Source organism: Grus americana, chromosome 3, assembly GCF_028858705.1.
Source record: "Grus americana isolate bGruAme1 chromosome 3, bGruAme1.mat, whole genome shotgun sequence".
Lineage (NCBI taxonomy): Eukaryota > Metazoa > Chordata > Aves > Gruiformes > Gruidae > Grus > Grus americana.
Genome location: NC_072854.1, coordinates 25,805,065 through 25,817,573, shown reverse-complemented (window position 1 = coordinate 25,817,573; position 12,509 = coordinate 25,805,065). Strand labels below are relative to the sequence as shown.

The following is a 12,509-nucleotide window of genomic DNA, read 5'->3' as shown; positions in this document are numbered from 1 at the left end:
ACTCATTTTAATTTTGTATTGTCTGTGCCTCACTTGAATGACTATAACTAGTGAGACTATTCATTACTGTCTCTTATGTAAGCTTCTACCAGTCCTGACCTACTTTGCTCAAGGATATTCCTACGAATTCTGCATCAATAGTATATAACAATCTAAGTTGTATGTTCTTGTGTACCTTATGGCATTAACCTTAATCTAAAAGGCAGAAGAAAAAGATTACAGAGAAGTTAAATCATAATTCACAGCTTGGAGGTGTGTGTGTGTGTGTGTGTCCCGCAATAAAATACATCTCTCTATTTCAGATGATTTCCCCAGTTCCAACAAACCTCATCTTCTAAGCCATATAGCAAGACCTTGCCTTGTCCAGAGCATGATACTAGGAACAAAATTCAAAAATACCAGGAAGATGCTGGCTTACTCTTTCCTACCAAACAGCTTAAGCTTTCTCTCCAGATTCTTTCTGCTGTCTTTTCCGTTGTTGCTGGTATCCAGCAACAGTTAAAGTTTCTTGAGGCTTTTACACCTGGATCTCAAAGCTCCATGCTGTCCCCTACAGTATCACATAACCAGCTGTCTCTACGCCCGAGCTTTCTACAGCATTCATCCTCTCAATACCTTCCTGTATGGCAGAGGAGACTCTTGGAGTGGAACTGCTGTTACAGAGACAGCATTTCTGTATGACTCATCCTAGACTCTCCCCTGTAAGGCGCTTTCATTCTTCTTCCATTGCAGATCCTACTCACCTGGACTCTTCCGGGATCCTTTTTACTATAGCACATCCAAGTCCTCAAATAGTTTATAGTTCCTGTACTAAGGCTTCAAATTCCATATTTATACACTTAGCCATCTGAAAAGCATATTTAATTTTATAACCAAAGACTCCTACTGAAATGACCATCATTCTCACACTCATATAGCACCAGGTCACAGGAAGATTATTCACATAAAATTTTGCATCACTCATTTTTGAGAGCTTAAGGTATTTCTTCCTCAGTGTTAAAGCTGGCTAGGTTGTGCAGCTGTAACTTCTATAGCTGATATTCTTAAAAAAAAAAAAAAAAAGGAAAATCCTGCTTCTGCAGAACTGCATGAATTTCTTTTTTTGGTTAACAGACTTGTATCACAAGTTTTGTAGTTGTACTGGCCTACATTTAAGTGGCTGCAGAGCTCAGTCCCAGTTTCCCCCCACCTCCCCCATTTTTTATTTTTTTCTTTTATTTTTGCACTTAGCAGACTTCTATCTCTTCATGCACATTACAATCAGTATAGGAAAGGGCCTCTTTATTTGACTTATATTCTAATTTCCATCATCACAGCAATTTATGAGTTGGAGTGTTTGAGTGTAACACATGCACATTCCTAAACACTGTTAAGAGTGTTTTACACTTCCACTGAAATCTAAGTTAGGTTTCACAACCGCTTTGTAAACTCAGTGAACCAGCTATGGACTAGCAAATTGTCATGGACTAGCTGCACTGCTGAAATGTGATCTATTTATTTTTTAAATTTAACTTTTTCTGTATGGTAGTTGAGAAACTTCAAGCAGTACTGTTCTGAATCTACCAAATGTCTTAGAAGTCAGACTACATATGGATCTTTCTCTTTCTTGCTAGGACATGTTCTGTCTACAGGAGTTAAGTACAGAAACAGTACAATGTCCCTGATGAAACATGCTTTTTCATATGAAAATGGAAGAATTCTATTCAACATAAATATCTGGTCTTCACTGCCTATACGTGCCATCTGCAAGGAAAGGAGTAGAACACTGAATGATTAACAAATATACCACAGAACTACTTCAACACATTCATTTTTCAAGAGTTAACATTTTACCTTTTTATGCAAGTAAAACGCTTTATAGTGGGAATAATGTCATAGGAAAGTTATAATTTACTCATAGATTTAATCACTATTTCACGTACATTAAAAAAACAGGTACTGTGCTTTTTAAATAAACCAATACTAGAATCCATTATCTCTAGAATAGGTCACATTCATAATATTCACGATTACTCACTTCTCCACCCAGAGAACAGAAACTATTTTTACACCCATCTTCTGTGCTTTCCTCCATGTAGCCAAACGTCCATCTTTGAAGACTACATGGGTCACATGCTTGTTCAAAGTTTTTGAAACCTGCAGAAGTACACAGAGAGCTTATCTTTAAGTCTGATAATCAGAAAATGCTAATGAAACTAGCTAGCGTAGTCCACTTTTAATGTATAAACCATTAGCATAAGAACTTACTCTACACACTATGTCAAGGACTCTTTTGATCTTTCCCATCTTCACAAGAAGCCTCAAGCAATCAAAACTGAAGTCTCATTAGTCAAGCCAAAGCAATGAATGCTAGAGGGCTAGAGTAGCCTTTTGTTTTCAAACTTCTTTTCTCTAGGTTTCTATTTTCATTTCCCTACTCTAGCAATCTAATCTTACAACATTTTTATTTATGTAGCCCAACAATTTCTTATGCAACAGCCAGTATAGAAAGTAGTTGCCACTATCCAAAGAAATGCCAAATTACATCATTTATTTAGCAAAGAACTCACAAGCCTACAGAGTACAGCTAACCTTATCCTTTAAACTAATTCTCATCAATACAGATCACTCTTCGTTTTGAGGGAAGGCTGAAAACAAAACAAAAAAATTATGAGAACACTTTAAAAAAAGTGAGAAATACAGAAAACTTAAGTCATTATAGCTAATATCATACCTGACATTTTCATTGTGTCATACAACTGATCAAATCTTCAGTTATCAGCCTCTATTGACCACTAAGTGACAACCTTTTTAATTCTAGATACTCCATTCTTCACAACCAAAGTTTCCTTTTGTGGAGACTAAACAGCCTACATATAAAAGTGTTTGATGAGTTATTGTGATCATTGACATGGTGAGATCAGTATAATTCACATTTTACAGCAGCATCTTCTCAGCACAGTCAAATGGAAGTAGCTGCCTAGCTTTCTGTTGCGCTCTCAATTGTGTCATTATAGTTGGCTCCCAACATGTTAGCTCTATATTTGGTTTTAAGAAAACTATTCAGGTTTTCCAAAAACTTCTGCTGGCAAGCTGATTTATTGCTTCTCAGAAGACAAAAACCCACAACATTTAAGTATCTAGGTATACAGGACCAACGAACCTCTTGCAGAATAAGTTATGACTACAGATACAATTGCTTACTCACATATGTTAGTATCCAGCTCACAGCCCATGTCCTAAGGGGACAGATGCTTGATATAGCTTTGCCTCCAAATTATGGAGACACCTTACACCTCCCTCTCACCTCTCCTGTCTCCTTCCTTACACTGGATGTCCTCTGTTGCTCACCTGACCTTAGCTTGAGATGTCTAAATCAACAATCTATTGAAAAACTAATTTAGAATTTTCTTTCCTGAGAGAGTGAGCCAAGTCAGTTTACTATCATGTGCTCAGCCCAATAAAAGGGAAGGAAGTGTCTGGAATAGCGAAAAGGCAGGACCACCCCTTTTTAGTCCAGGGATCTGCTAAATAGGCTCATCTGTATCATCTGCCTATATCTTTCACCATATCCAGCTACTTTTTGATCAACTTGAGGAATTTTGAAGCCTTATGTTTTGTCATTTTTTCTGTGAGAAAAATCTAACATCATCAGAATTCCATAGATCTGATAGTACAGCACAAAAGAACAAGAAATATTTCTTACTTGAGTTATTTATTGAGAGTTGTATTTGGTTTTATAATAAAACCAGTTATTCTACTGTTCTGTCATGCTATCTTAGGTGAATTCATACAGAAAGAGAGGCTTTGGGGAGATCAACAAAATTTCCTAAATTACAGTAAGATACACCTACACATGCCAACTTAAAAAGTATGAGGAGTTCACGTAAGTGTTATTTAGAGCATGATGTGGGCTGTAAAAAACTCCATTAACCGGTGATAATGTGCAAGAAGAGAAGATGCCAGTTTGACTTTCGTCTCTGAATGAAATTTTACAGCTGGCAATTAAACATATTTTGCACCTACAAGCAAACTATACTTGATATGGAAAAAAAAAAGAAGAGTCACTGAGACGTCTACAAAGACTCCTAGATGTATTTTTACTAGCACTTTCTGGAGTTGAACCACATTTGTAGGAAAGCGAACGGAAGAATAAAATGTCATGGTACTTGGGTTAGAAAACACTGTCCTAAAAACAGAGCAGCTGCCTACAAGTTAAAGAAGACAAAACAACATAAGGTACGTACTTGTCAACCACAGTTTTTCAACACTTTGATGTGGTTTGCCCACAGTACGTGGCAAGCTCAATACTTCACAACAAATGCATGCTATCATATTAATATACAAAGAGGTTTATAGATATAGGGAGGCTGTACATGCATTTCCCATCTGTCACTAGTAAGACTTCTACAGCACGTTCTTCTATTCTCAGGTCTTCCTTCCTGCCCTTTAAAAACTCATACTACAAAGAAATATACATGATAAGCAGAACAAGCAAGCTAGTTTATTATTAAGAGCTTTCCTATTCTATTTATTTCAAAATAGTTTCCTTACTTTTGCTCCCATATCAAGAAGTTGCTGTTCAAAAGTTTTTGAGTAATTTTCTGTTCTGTTAGATGACCAAACTTCTACAAATGCAGAAATATCTGGATCAGAAGAGAGAAAACAACAAACAGATAATGAATTATATACTATGGTACAACTGGTTAAACAGCCTTTTCAACAAAATTTTGCTTTCATACATGTTGCATTCAGTAGCAAATACAGCTTTTAATAAACAAAATAAAAATATCAGATGTTAGCAGCAGAATGTTCTTTTTACAGTATTTCTGTCCCTTAAGTTAGTTGTAATGGAACAAACTTAGAAGTTTGACACTAGTTACACAACTACTCACTTGGTCTATTTAAAACACACTACCAGCTTAACAAGCAACACAGTATCTTTACATGACTGCTTACTCTTATCATTATTTAATCACTGCTGATCTTCAGGTTAGTCAAAAATTTTTAAGGCGAGTTGATGTTACACAAGTTACAGAACATAATGAAATAAACGTAATGGAATTATTCCTTCCCCACCCCCCCTGAAAACTCTCCAGAAGTATTACTTAACAATTTCCAATTCACTTCAAATTCCACCTTACTTATGTACTTAATTTGGGGTGATTCAGTATATCACAGGGGCTAATACAATTTCATGTCAGCTGCTTTAGGTGACTTTAGGTATATTGCATTTAAGTAGCTTCCTTTATCAACCAGATTAATAATCTCTTCAAGGAATGAAATCAGCCTTGGTTGAGAAGGCCTTTAAACAAACCAACCCAGATGTATTGACATGAAGGGATAAACAAATTAAACTCCTAACAATCCCTTCATTAGTTTTACTTTGGACAGGCAGTGAAGGACCTACAGCTCCATCAGCCATGCCAATTTCCCATTTTCATTGATGAATCAGGAGTGTTCCACAAAACCGGATGAATGCCGGTTCACCACAAAACAATTTTACAAAAACTGCAGGCCAGACAACTCTCAGACAACTCATAAATAAAATTGAAAGTGTCAATTTAAAACTGTCATACTTGGCAAACATTGCTTAATTATTTTAGTTACTACATATGTCCTTCTGATTCGTTATTATGTAGTGTCATCAGTCTTTCTAAATGAAAACCAGAAAAATGCTCCAATGTTAAATAAGTACTTTTATAAAGATTAATGTGTTATAATTGCTAGAAATACTTTTCACATACAAGAGAAATACGGAACATAAAACACCTCCTTAGCCAAACCACAGCAAAAAAATATTATTATCACTACTATGACTGTGGGAGCTTAGGGAACTTAAGTCCGCCCCAACACACTTGTGTTCATTCTACTACTGAACCAGGACACCTTTTGCCAGAGTTGCCTTTTTTTTTTTTATTGCTCTATTGTGAAAAATATTGCACTTGCATTCGAAAAAACAATACCTTTCTCTTACATTGAATATTTTAGAAATTTCATAGTTATAATTCTCCTAGAAAAACAGGTTGAAGCATTTAAGCGAAGGTCAAACTAGGAACTTAGAGGAACATTACTTCAAAGCTGCATGCACCTGCTGCAGGATCAAAGGTATATTTTAAAATAATTAGCCAGTTTTAGCTAATCAAATATACTCCAACAAAAGACAAGGCACTTTGTAGCTTTTGTACAGCTGATGGAAAGGAAAATGAGGAAGGCTTTGCAGCTTTTTCGAACTAGAAGAGCTCTGAGTAGAGCTCGGTTCTTGTAAAAGGTCTCAGAGAAGGGGATGACATTGGGGAAAATAAACATCGGAGGGCAACCTGGCGAGGCAGAAATTTAGACAGATGCGAAACAAACCAGACAGGATGAAGCCAGGACTGACCGGGATAGGAAGCGCAAGGCCGGCACCGATGCGTGGCGGCAGAGGGGGGGCGCCGGCAGCGCCGCCGGTGCTGTACCGGTAGCCACCCCACGGGGCAGTCGCTCTCTCCCCTGCCCGAGGAAAGCTTCCAGCCCTGCCCGTTCCAGCGGCCACACGCCCCCGCAGGGCTTGCGGCCGGCCACGACCCGCGTCCCACCGGGGCAGGCCGCGGGCGGTCCGACCGCCAGGCCCCGCCGCCGGTTTCGGGAAGATTCGTGATTAGCCAGAGCAGCCCCGCAGCGAAACTCTTTGCCCCTCCCCGCGCCCACGGGAGGGCTTCCCATCCGCGGGGGGAGCCACGCCACGAGGCCGAGCTGAAGACTGACCCGCCCCGGGGGCTTAGGTCCCATCCCAGACTCGGCGCCGGGCCACCCCCAGGGAGAGGACCGGTCGGGGAAGGAAGCGAACGGCCACCGCGAGCCGGAGCCCCCACAGCGGCCTCGGCCCCGACAGTCCTGCCGGGAAGCACCGGAGAAAGGGCCGCAAGGAGAGGGACGCCGGGGCAGCGCTGTAAATAGGACCCGCTCCAGCACAGCAGTTGCCCTCAGCCGCGCCGGGAGAAGGACGGCCCGGCCGCCAGCCCTGCTCCCGCACAGCGGACGAGCCGGTACCTTTCAGGACGGGCTCCATTAGCAGCACGGCACAGCGCAGCGCAGCACCGACAGATTCCGTTACCCGCCACCGTTCAAACCCGCCTCCACGCACCGCGCCTGCGCGCGGCGTCCCGCCCCGTCGCGCCTGCGCATTGCGCCCGGCCGCCGCTAACGGAGGTGCGGGGTCCATCCGCCCGCGGGAGCGGGTCGGGTCGCAGGAGCTGTCCTGGTGCGTGAGGGAGAGTCTGCGGGCAGGGCCTGGCTGGAGGTGTGACGAACGGCGGTCGAGTGTCGTCCTTGTGGCTGCAGAAGTCACGGATGTTGTGTAGTTCTGGCGTCCTGAAGTCCTTTACAGAAATAGGTGTGCTCTGTCCAGCCAGCAATAAGTGATTTTTCTGTGTCTGTGTTCACCATGAGGCGTCCTCAGGAGGCTTCTCTGAATAGTTTTACGTTGTAGGAAGGTACATGAGACAACCAGTGTCCTCTGAACTCTGGTGCCTCAAACTGCAGTGTCTGAAGTGAAAAAAATACCAGAGAAAGCCAACAAAATGGGGATTAGAAAATGGGCAGAGCCAAGCAGTATTTACCGAAGCATCCAAAATTACTTGAGGGTAACTACCACTAACTACAATAAGCTCACCCTTATGTGAAATGGCTTTGGTGCTAGAAGGCTGGAGTGTAGCAAATGTGATACCAAAGGTAAGTAAGAGAGAAAACCTGGTGTCTTCCTCAGGAAAAACCGATAAAATTTCTAATAAAATAATGGAAATAGTAGAGTATAAGGAGATTTGCAATGAGAAGGAAGGAGCATATTTTTTAAAGGAAAGTGGTGCTGCACAGTCTCACCTCCGTGCCTGGCAAGATTATGGAGCAGACCCTCCTGGAGACTATGCTCAGGCATATGGAAAATAAGGAGGTGATTGGTGACAGCCAACACAGCTTCACTAGGGGCAAATCGTGCCTGACAAATTTGGTGGCCTTCTATGATGGGGTTACAGCATCCGTGGATAAGGGAAGGGCAACTGATGTCATCTACCTGGACTTGTGCAAGGCATTTGACACTGTCCCGCACAACATCCTTGTCTCTCAATGGGAGAGACATAGATTCGATGGATGGACCACTTGGTGCATAAGGAATTGGCTGGATGGTTGTGGTCAACGGCTCAATGTCCAAGTGGAGAATGGTGATGAGTGGTGTTCCTCAGGGGTCGGTACTGGGACCGGCACTGTTCAACATCTTTGTTGGCGACATGGACAGTGGGATCAAGTGCACCCTCAGCAAGTTTGCCGATGACACGTGGTCGACACGCTGGAGGGAAGGGATGCCATCCAGAGGGACCTTGACAGGCTGGAGAGGTGGGCCTGCGTGACCCGCATGAAGTTCAACAAGGCCAAGTGCAAGGTCCTGCACGTGGGTCGGCGCAATCCCAAGCATGACTATAGGCTGGGTGAGGAATGGACTGAGAGCAGCCCTGAGGAGAAGGACTTGGGGGTACTGATTGATGAGAAGCTCAACATGAGCCAGCAGTGTGCGCTTGCAGCCCAGAAAGCCAACCGTGTCCTGGGCTGCATCAAAAGAGGTGTGACCAGCAGGTCGAGGGAGGTGATCCTGCCCCTCTACTCCGCTCTTGAGAGACCCCACCTGGAGCACTGCATCCAGCTCTGGGGGCCCCAGTACAGGAGAGACATGGAGCTGTTGGAGTGAGTCCAGAGGAGGGCCATGAAGCTGATCAGAGGGCTGGAGCACCTCTCCTATGAGGACAGGCTGAGAGAGCTGGGATTGTTCAGCCTGGAGAAAAGGCGGCTTTGGGGAGATCTAATTGCGGCTTACCAGTACCTGAAGGGGCCTACAGGAAAGATGGTGAGGGACTGTTTATCAGGGAGTGTAGTGACAGGACAAGGGGTAATGGCTTTAAACTGAAGGAGGTTAGATTTAGATTAGATGTTAGAAAGAAATTCTTTACTGTTAGAATGGTGAGGTACTGGAACAGGTTGCCCAGAGAGGTTGTGGAGGCCCCCTCCCTGGAAGTGTTTAAGGCCAGGTTGGGTGGGGCTTTGGGCAACGTGGTCTAGTGGAGGGTGTCCCTGCCCGCAGCAGGGGGGTTGGAATGGTGATCTTTAAGGTCCCTTCCAACCCAAACCATTCTATGATTCTATGATTATGTAACTCACACAGAAGCACAAGTATCGCTATATGGTTGTATAAATCTATGCTGTTTGGAAATCTTCAATGCATAATAATAATGCAGCAGAAATGGAAAAACTATAGAGATGCAAAACAAGGATACTGCATAATTTCCATGTGAGAAGTAGCTATTTAGACAAAGACTCATCAGCCCCACTAGCAGGTGGGGTCTTCTCAGAAGAGATGTTTCCACATTGTGCCTCATCAACCTGTGGAAGTGTATTCAGAGTGCTGGCAAACCACATGGTTTCTAGAAGCAAATTCATGAAATCCATCTTAGGACTATCAAAAATGTACAAAACCACCTTTACCTCAGTAAAACCCTGAATTGCAGATTGCTGGACTCTGAGAAGGTATAGTGAACACTTTGGGTTTTTCTTTTCTTTTGTTCTTTCTTCAGTCATCTCCCACTGAAGAGACAGTGCTGACCTAAAAAAGGCTTTGATGCAGTCCATTACACCATTCTTACTTTCATCGACAAGCTCAAAACTTAAATCTTGACTCCTAGGAGTCTACCAGGCAGATGGCTATACTAATGCTATTTAAGGTATCTTAATCTTGTATTTTAGCATTGATACAGTTTGTTTGATTTCCAGGGCATTAATATGACCTTAGATATATGGCATGTGTGACAGACTTCCTTTCACCTATATATTTGCTATGTGAGTAAAGTGACCAGTCAGTCTACGTATATATGTTTGTATGTATTTAGTTATCCTTTGTACTTCTGTCAGCATGTTATACACCTCTTTGCTTGGCAATAATGAAATATTTTTTACAAAGGTTCTCAACTGTGGCTCAAGAAAAAGTCTTAATGCAGTGTCTATGAACATTGGTGTGAAGGCAATTCCAGAAGCGGAGGTACAGGAGATTTAAATGTATACTGTCAGAGAGGTTCAGTTCTCAATGCTGTTGGAGATAACCTTCAGCTTGGTGAGAGCTCTGTCATGTATGAGGATATAGAAATGATAACATTGAAGAGACAGCATTTAATTTCTGAAACTCTGGCCCCACTAAAATTAATGGGAGTCTTGTCATGGAGTTAGTGCTTTCTTAGACTCAGAACCATTTCTAAAGTAGTGATTATGGGTAGAATAAGTAGCTCTGAGCTTTCAATGGAGTTTGGAAACACACTAATGAAACTGGGGTGTTGAGGAAATTAGCAAGCAGATCAAATTCTATTAAGCATGTGTAAATAACAGTTCAAAATTGGACACATGCACACAATCTCTTTGGATTGGTATGGGATAGGAAACTGTCTAATGTGAGATAGATAAGGTAGTACCACCACAAGAAAATGGTGGTACTATCTTCGCCATATCCATAAAAAACTACATGTTTTTGTGAATAGTTTCCAGCTGTGTCAGTGGGATAGTTCAACTCAATCCACATGACCAAAGCTGACACAAACAACAGGATCCTACAGCCAACAATTCTAATGAAAGTAAAATACAGAGAGAGGGAAATTTCAGCATAATTAAAATCCATCAGTCTGTACTGTTACGGTTTAGCCTCAGCTGGCAACGAAGCACCATGTGGCTGCTTGCTCTCTCCTCCCCGCCGCCAGTGGGATGAGGAGGAGAATTGGAAAAAAAAAAGGTAAAATTCATGGGTTGAGATAAGGATAGTTTAATAGGACAGCAAAGGAAGAGAAAAATAACAAAAATACTAATAAAAGAAGATACAAAGTGGGTGATGCACAATGCAGTTTGCTCACCCCAATGCCGAGCCCATCCCCAAGCAGCAATCCTCCCTTCTCGGCCAGCTCCCCCCTTCTATACTGAGCATGATGTCATATGTTATGGAATATCCCTTTGGCTAGTTTGGGTCAGCTGTCCTGGCTGTGTTGCCTCCCAGCTTCTTGTGAAAATTACCTGTATCCCAGCTGAAACCCAGGACATTATCCACCCCTTATTCTGTACCATCTACGTCGTGACCAGATCCTACGCTTGTCCAATTAATCACCACCACTTTTCCTGTCTTTGATATTTTTATATGTATACACACAGATATCATTCCTTTAGTCTATGGCCCATCCCTCTAAAATGTCCATTGAGTTAATTTAATCCATGACTTCGGGCTCCATCTGTCATAACAGTCTCTCAGGGCAGGAGAGATGGTGTGCAGTGTGGGATTGTTGCATGCTGCATCCGGAGCTTGTGGCTGGTGTATCTGGGGTGGTCCACACCCGTGGTCTGTGGGTTGAAGATGTTGATTTCAAGGAAGTTGCTGGGCACCAGTTGCTGAAGCCAGTTCTAGTTCCATCATTGCTGCACTTTGCTTGGTTTCATCAAAGTTCATCCTTCATTAATTTGAGTGATTCTTACTGTAATATTGATACAGAGTATAGCAATTGTAGTCATGATGACATACAATGGCAGGGTTATTTAGCAATTAACATCATACAATTTAAATCATTGGCTATTCTCACCCAAAATCAAATCCCCTTGAGGTACATATCGGACTGTCCCATCCTTCCGCATAACCCACCAAGTGCACCCAGGTCCTTGAGCAAAAGCAATCCCATGGATGGGTTTGCCTTTGCCTGAAGCAGGGCTAACCCAGACTGTCTTTCCCAACATACTCTTCATGTGCACTACAGGGACTTTATCCCCTTCTACAGTACATGGAAGTTTTATTGAACAGAGACAGCTCGATTGGTAGAACCCCTAGAGTTAACTAACCAGGTGGCTTTTGCTAAATGTGTATCCCAATGTTTGAGGGTCCCACCACCCATTGCTCTCATTGTGGTCTTTAGCAGCCCGTTGTATCGTTTGATTTTCCCAGAGGCTGGTGCATGATAGGAGTGTCTATGAGGTTGTTTCGGAAATGAGTCCCGTTGTCTGACTCAGTTCTTTCTGGGGTGCCATGTTGCCACAAGACTTGCTTTCCAAGGCCCGGGACAGTGTTCTGGGCAGTGGCATGGGGCACAGGATGTGTTTCCAGCCATCCAGTGATTGCTTCCACCATTGTAAGCACATGTTGCTTGCCTTGGTGGGTTTGTGGGAGTGTGATGTAAGCAATCTGCCATGCTGCCCCATATTTATATTTCAGCCATAGTCCTCCATACTAGAGAGGCTTTAACCACTTGGCTTGCTTGATCGCAGCATGTTTCACATTCATGGATAACCTGTGCAATAGTGTCCATGGTCAAGTGCACCCCTCAATCACAAGCCCATCTGTATGTTTTACCTCTTCCTTGATGGTCTGAGGTGTCATGGGCCCAGCGAGCTATAAATAATTCACCCTTACGTTGCCAATCCAAGTCCACCTGAGCCACTTCAATCTTAGCAGCCTGATCCTCCTGCTGGTTGTTTTGAAGTTCTTCAGT

The 12,509-nt window shown here is 42.7% G+C and overlaps 1 protein-coding gene across 4 annotated transcripts in view; it reads right to left on the bottom strand.

The window, feature by feature from the left end:
- Window positions 1-7,161, bottom strand: part of MCPH1 (microcephalin 1) — a 133,604-nt gene extending 126,443 nt beyond the window's left edge. The window contains exons 1-3 of one of the 4 annotated variants that reach the window (XM_054820454.1): window positions 7,012-7,161; window positions 4,534-4,625; window positions 2,018-2,136 (exon numbers count right to left, since the gene is read on the bottom strand). In XM_054820454.1, coding sequence (XP_054676429.1) covers window positions 2,018-2,136; window positions 4,534-4,625; window positions 7,012-7,030 — 230 coding nt within the window. In that variant the 5' untranslated portion in view covers window positions 7,031-7,161. Of the gene's footprint in view, window positions 1-2,017; window positions 2,137-4,533; window positions 4,626-6,361; window positions 6,468-7,011 lie in introns of those variants that run through there. The other 3 variants (XM_054820455.1, XM_054820458.1, XM_054820457.1) reach the window with 3 other exon arrangements.
- Window positions 7,162-12,509: the final 5,348 nt, after the last annotated feature.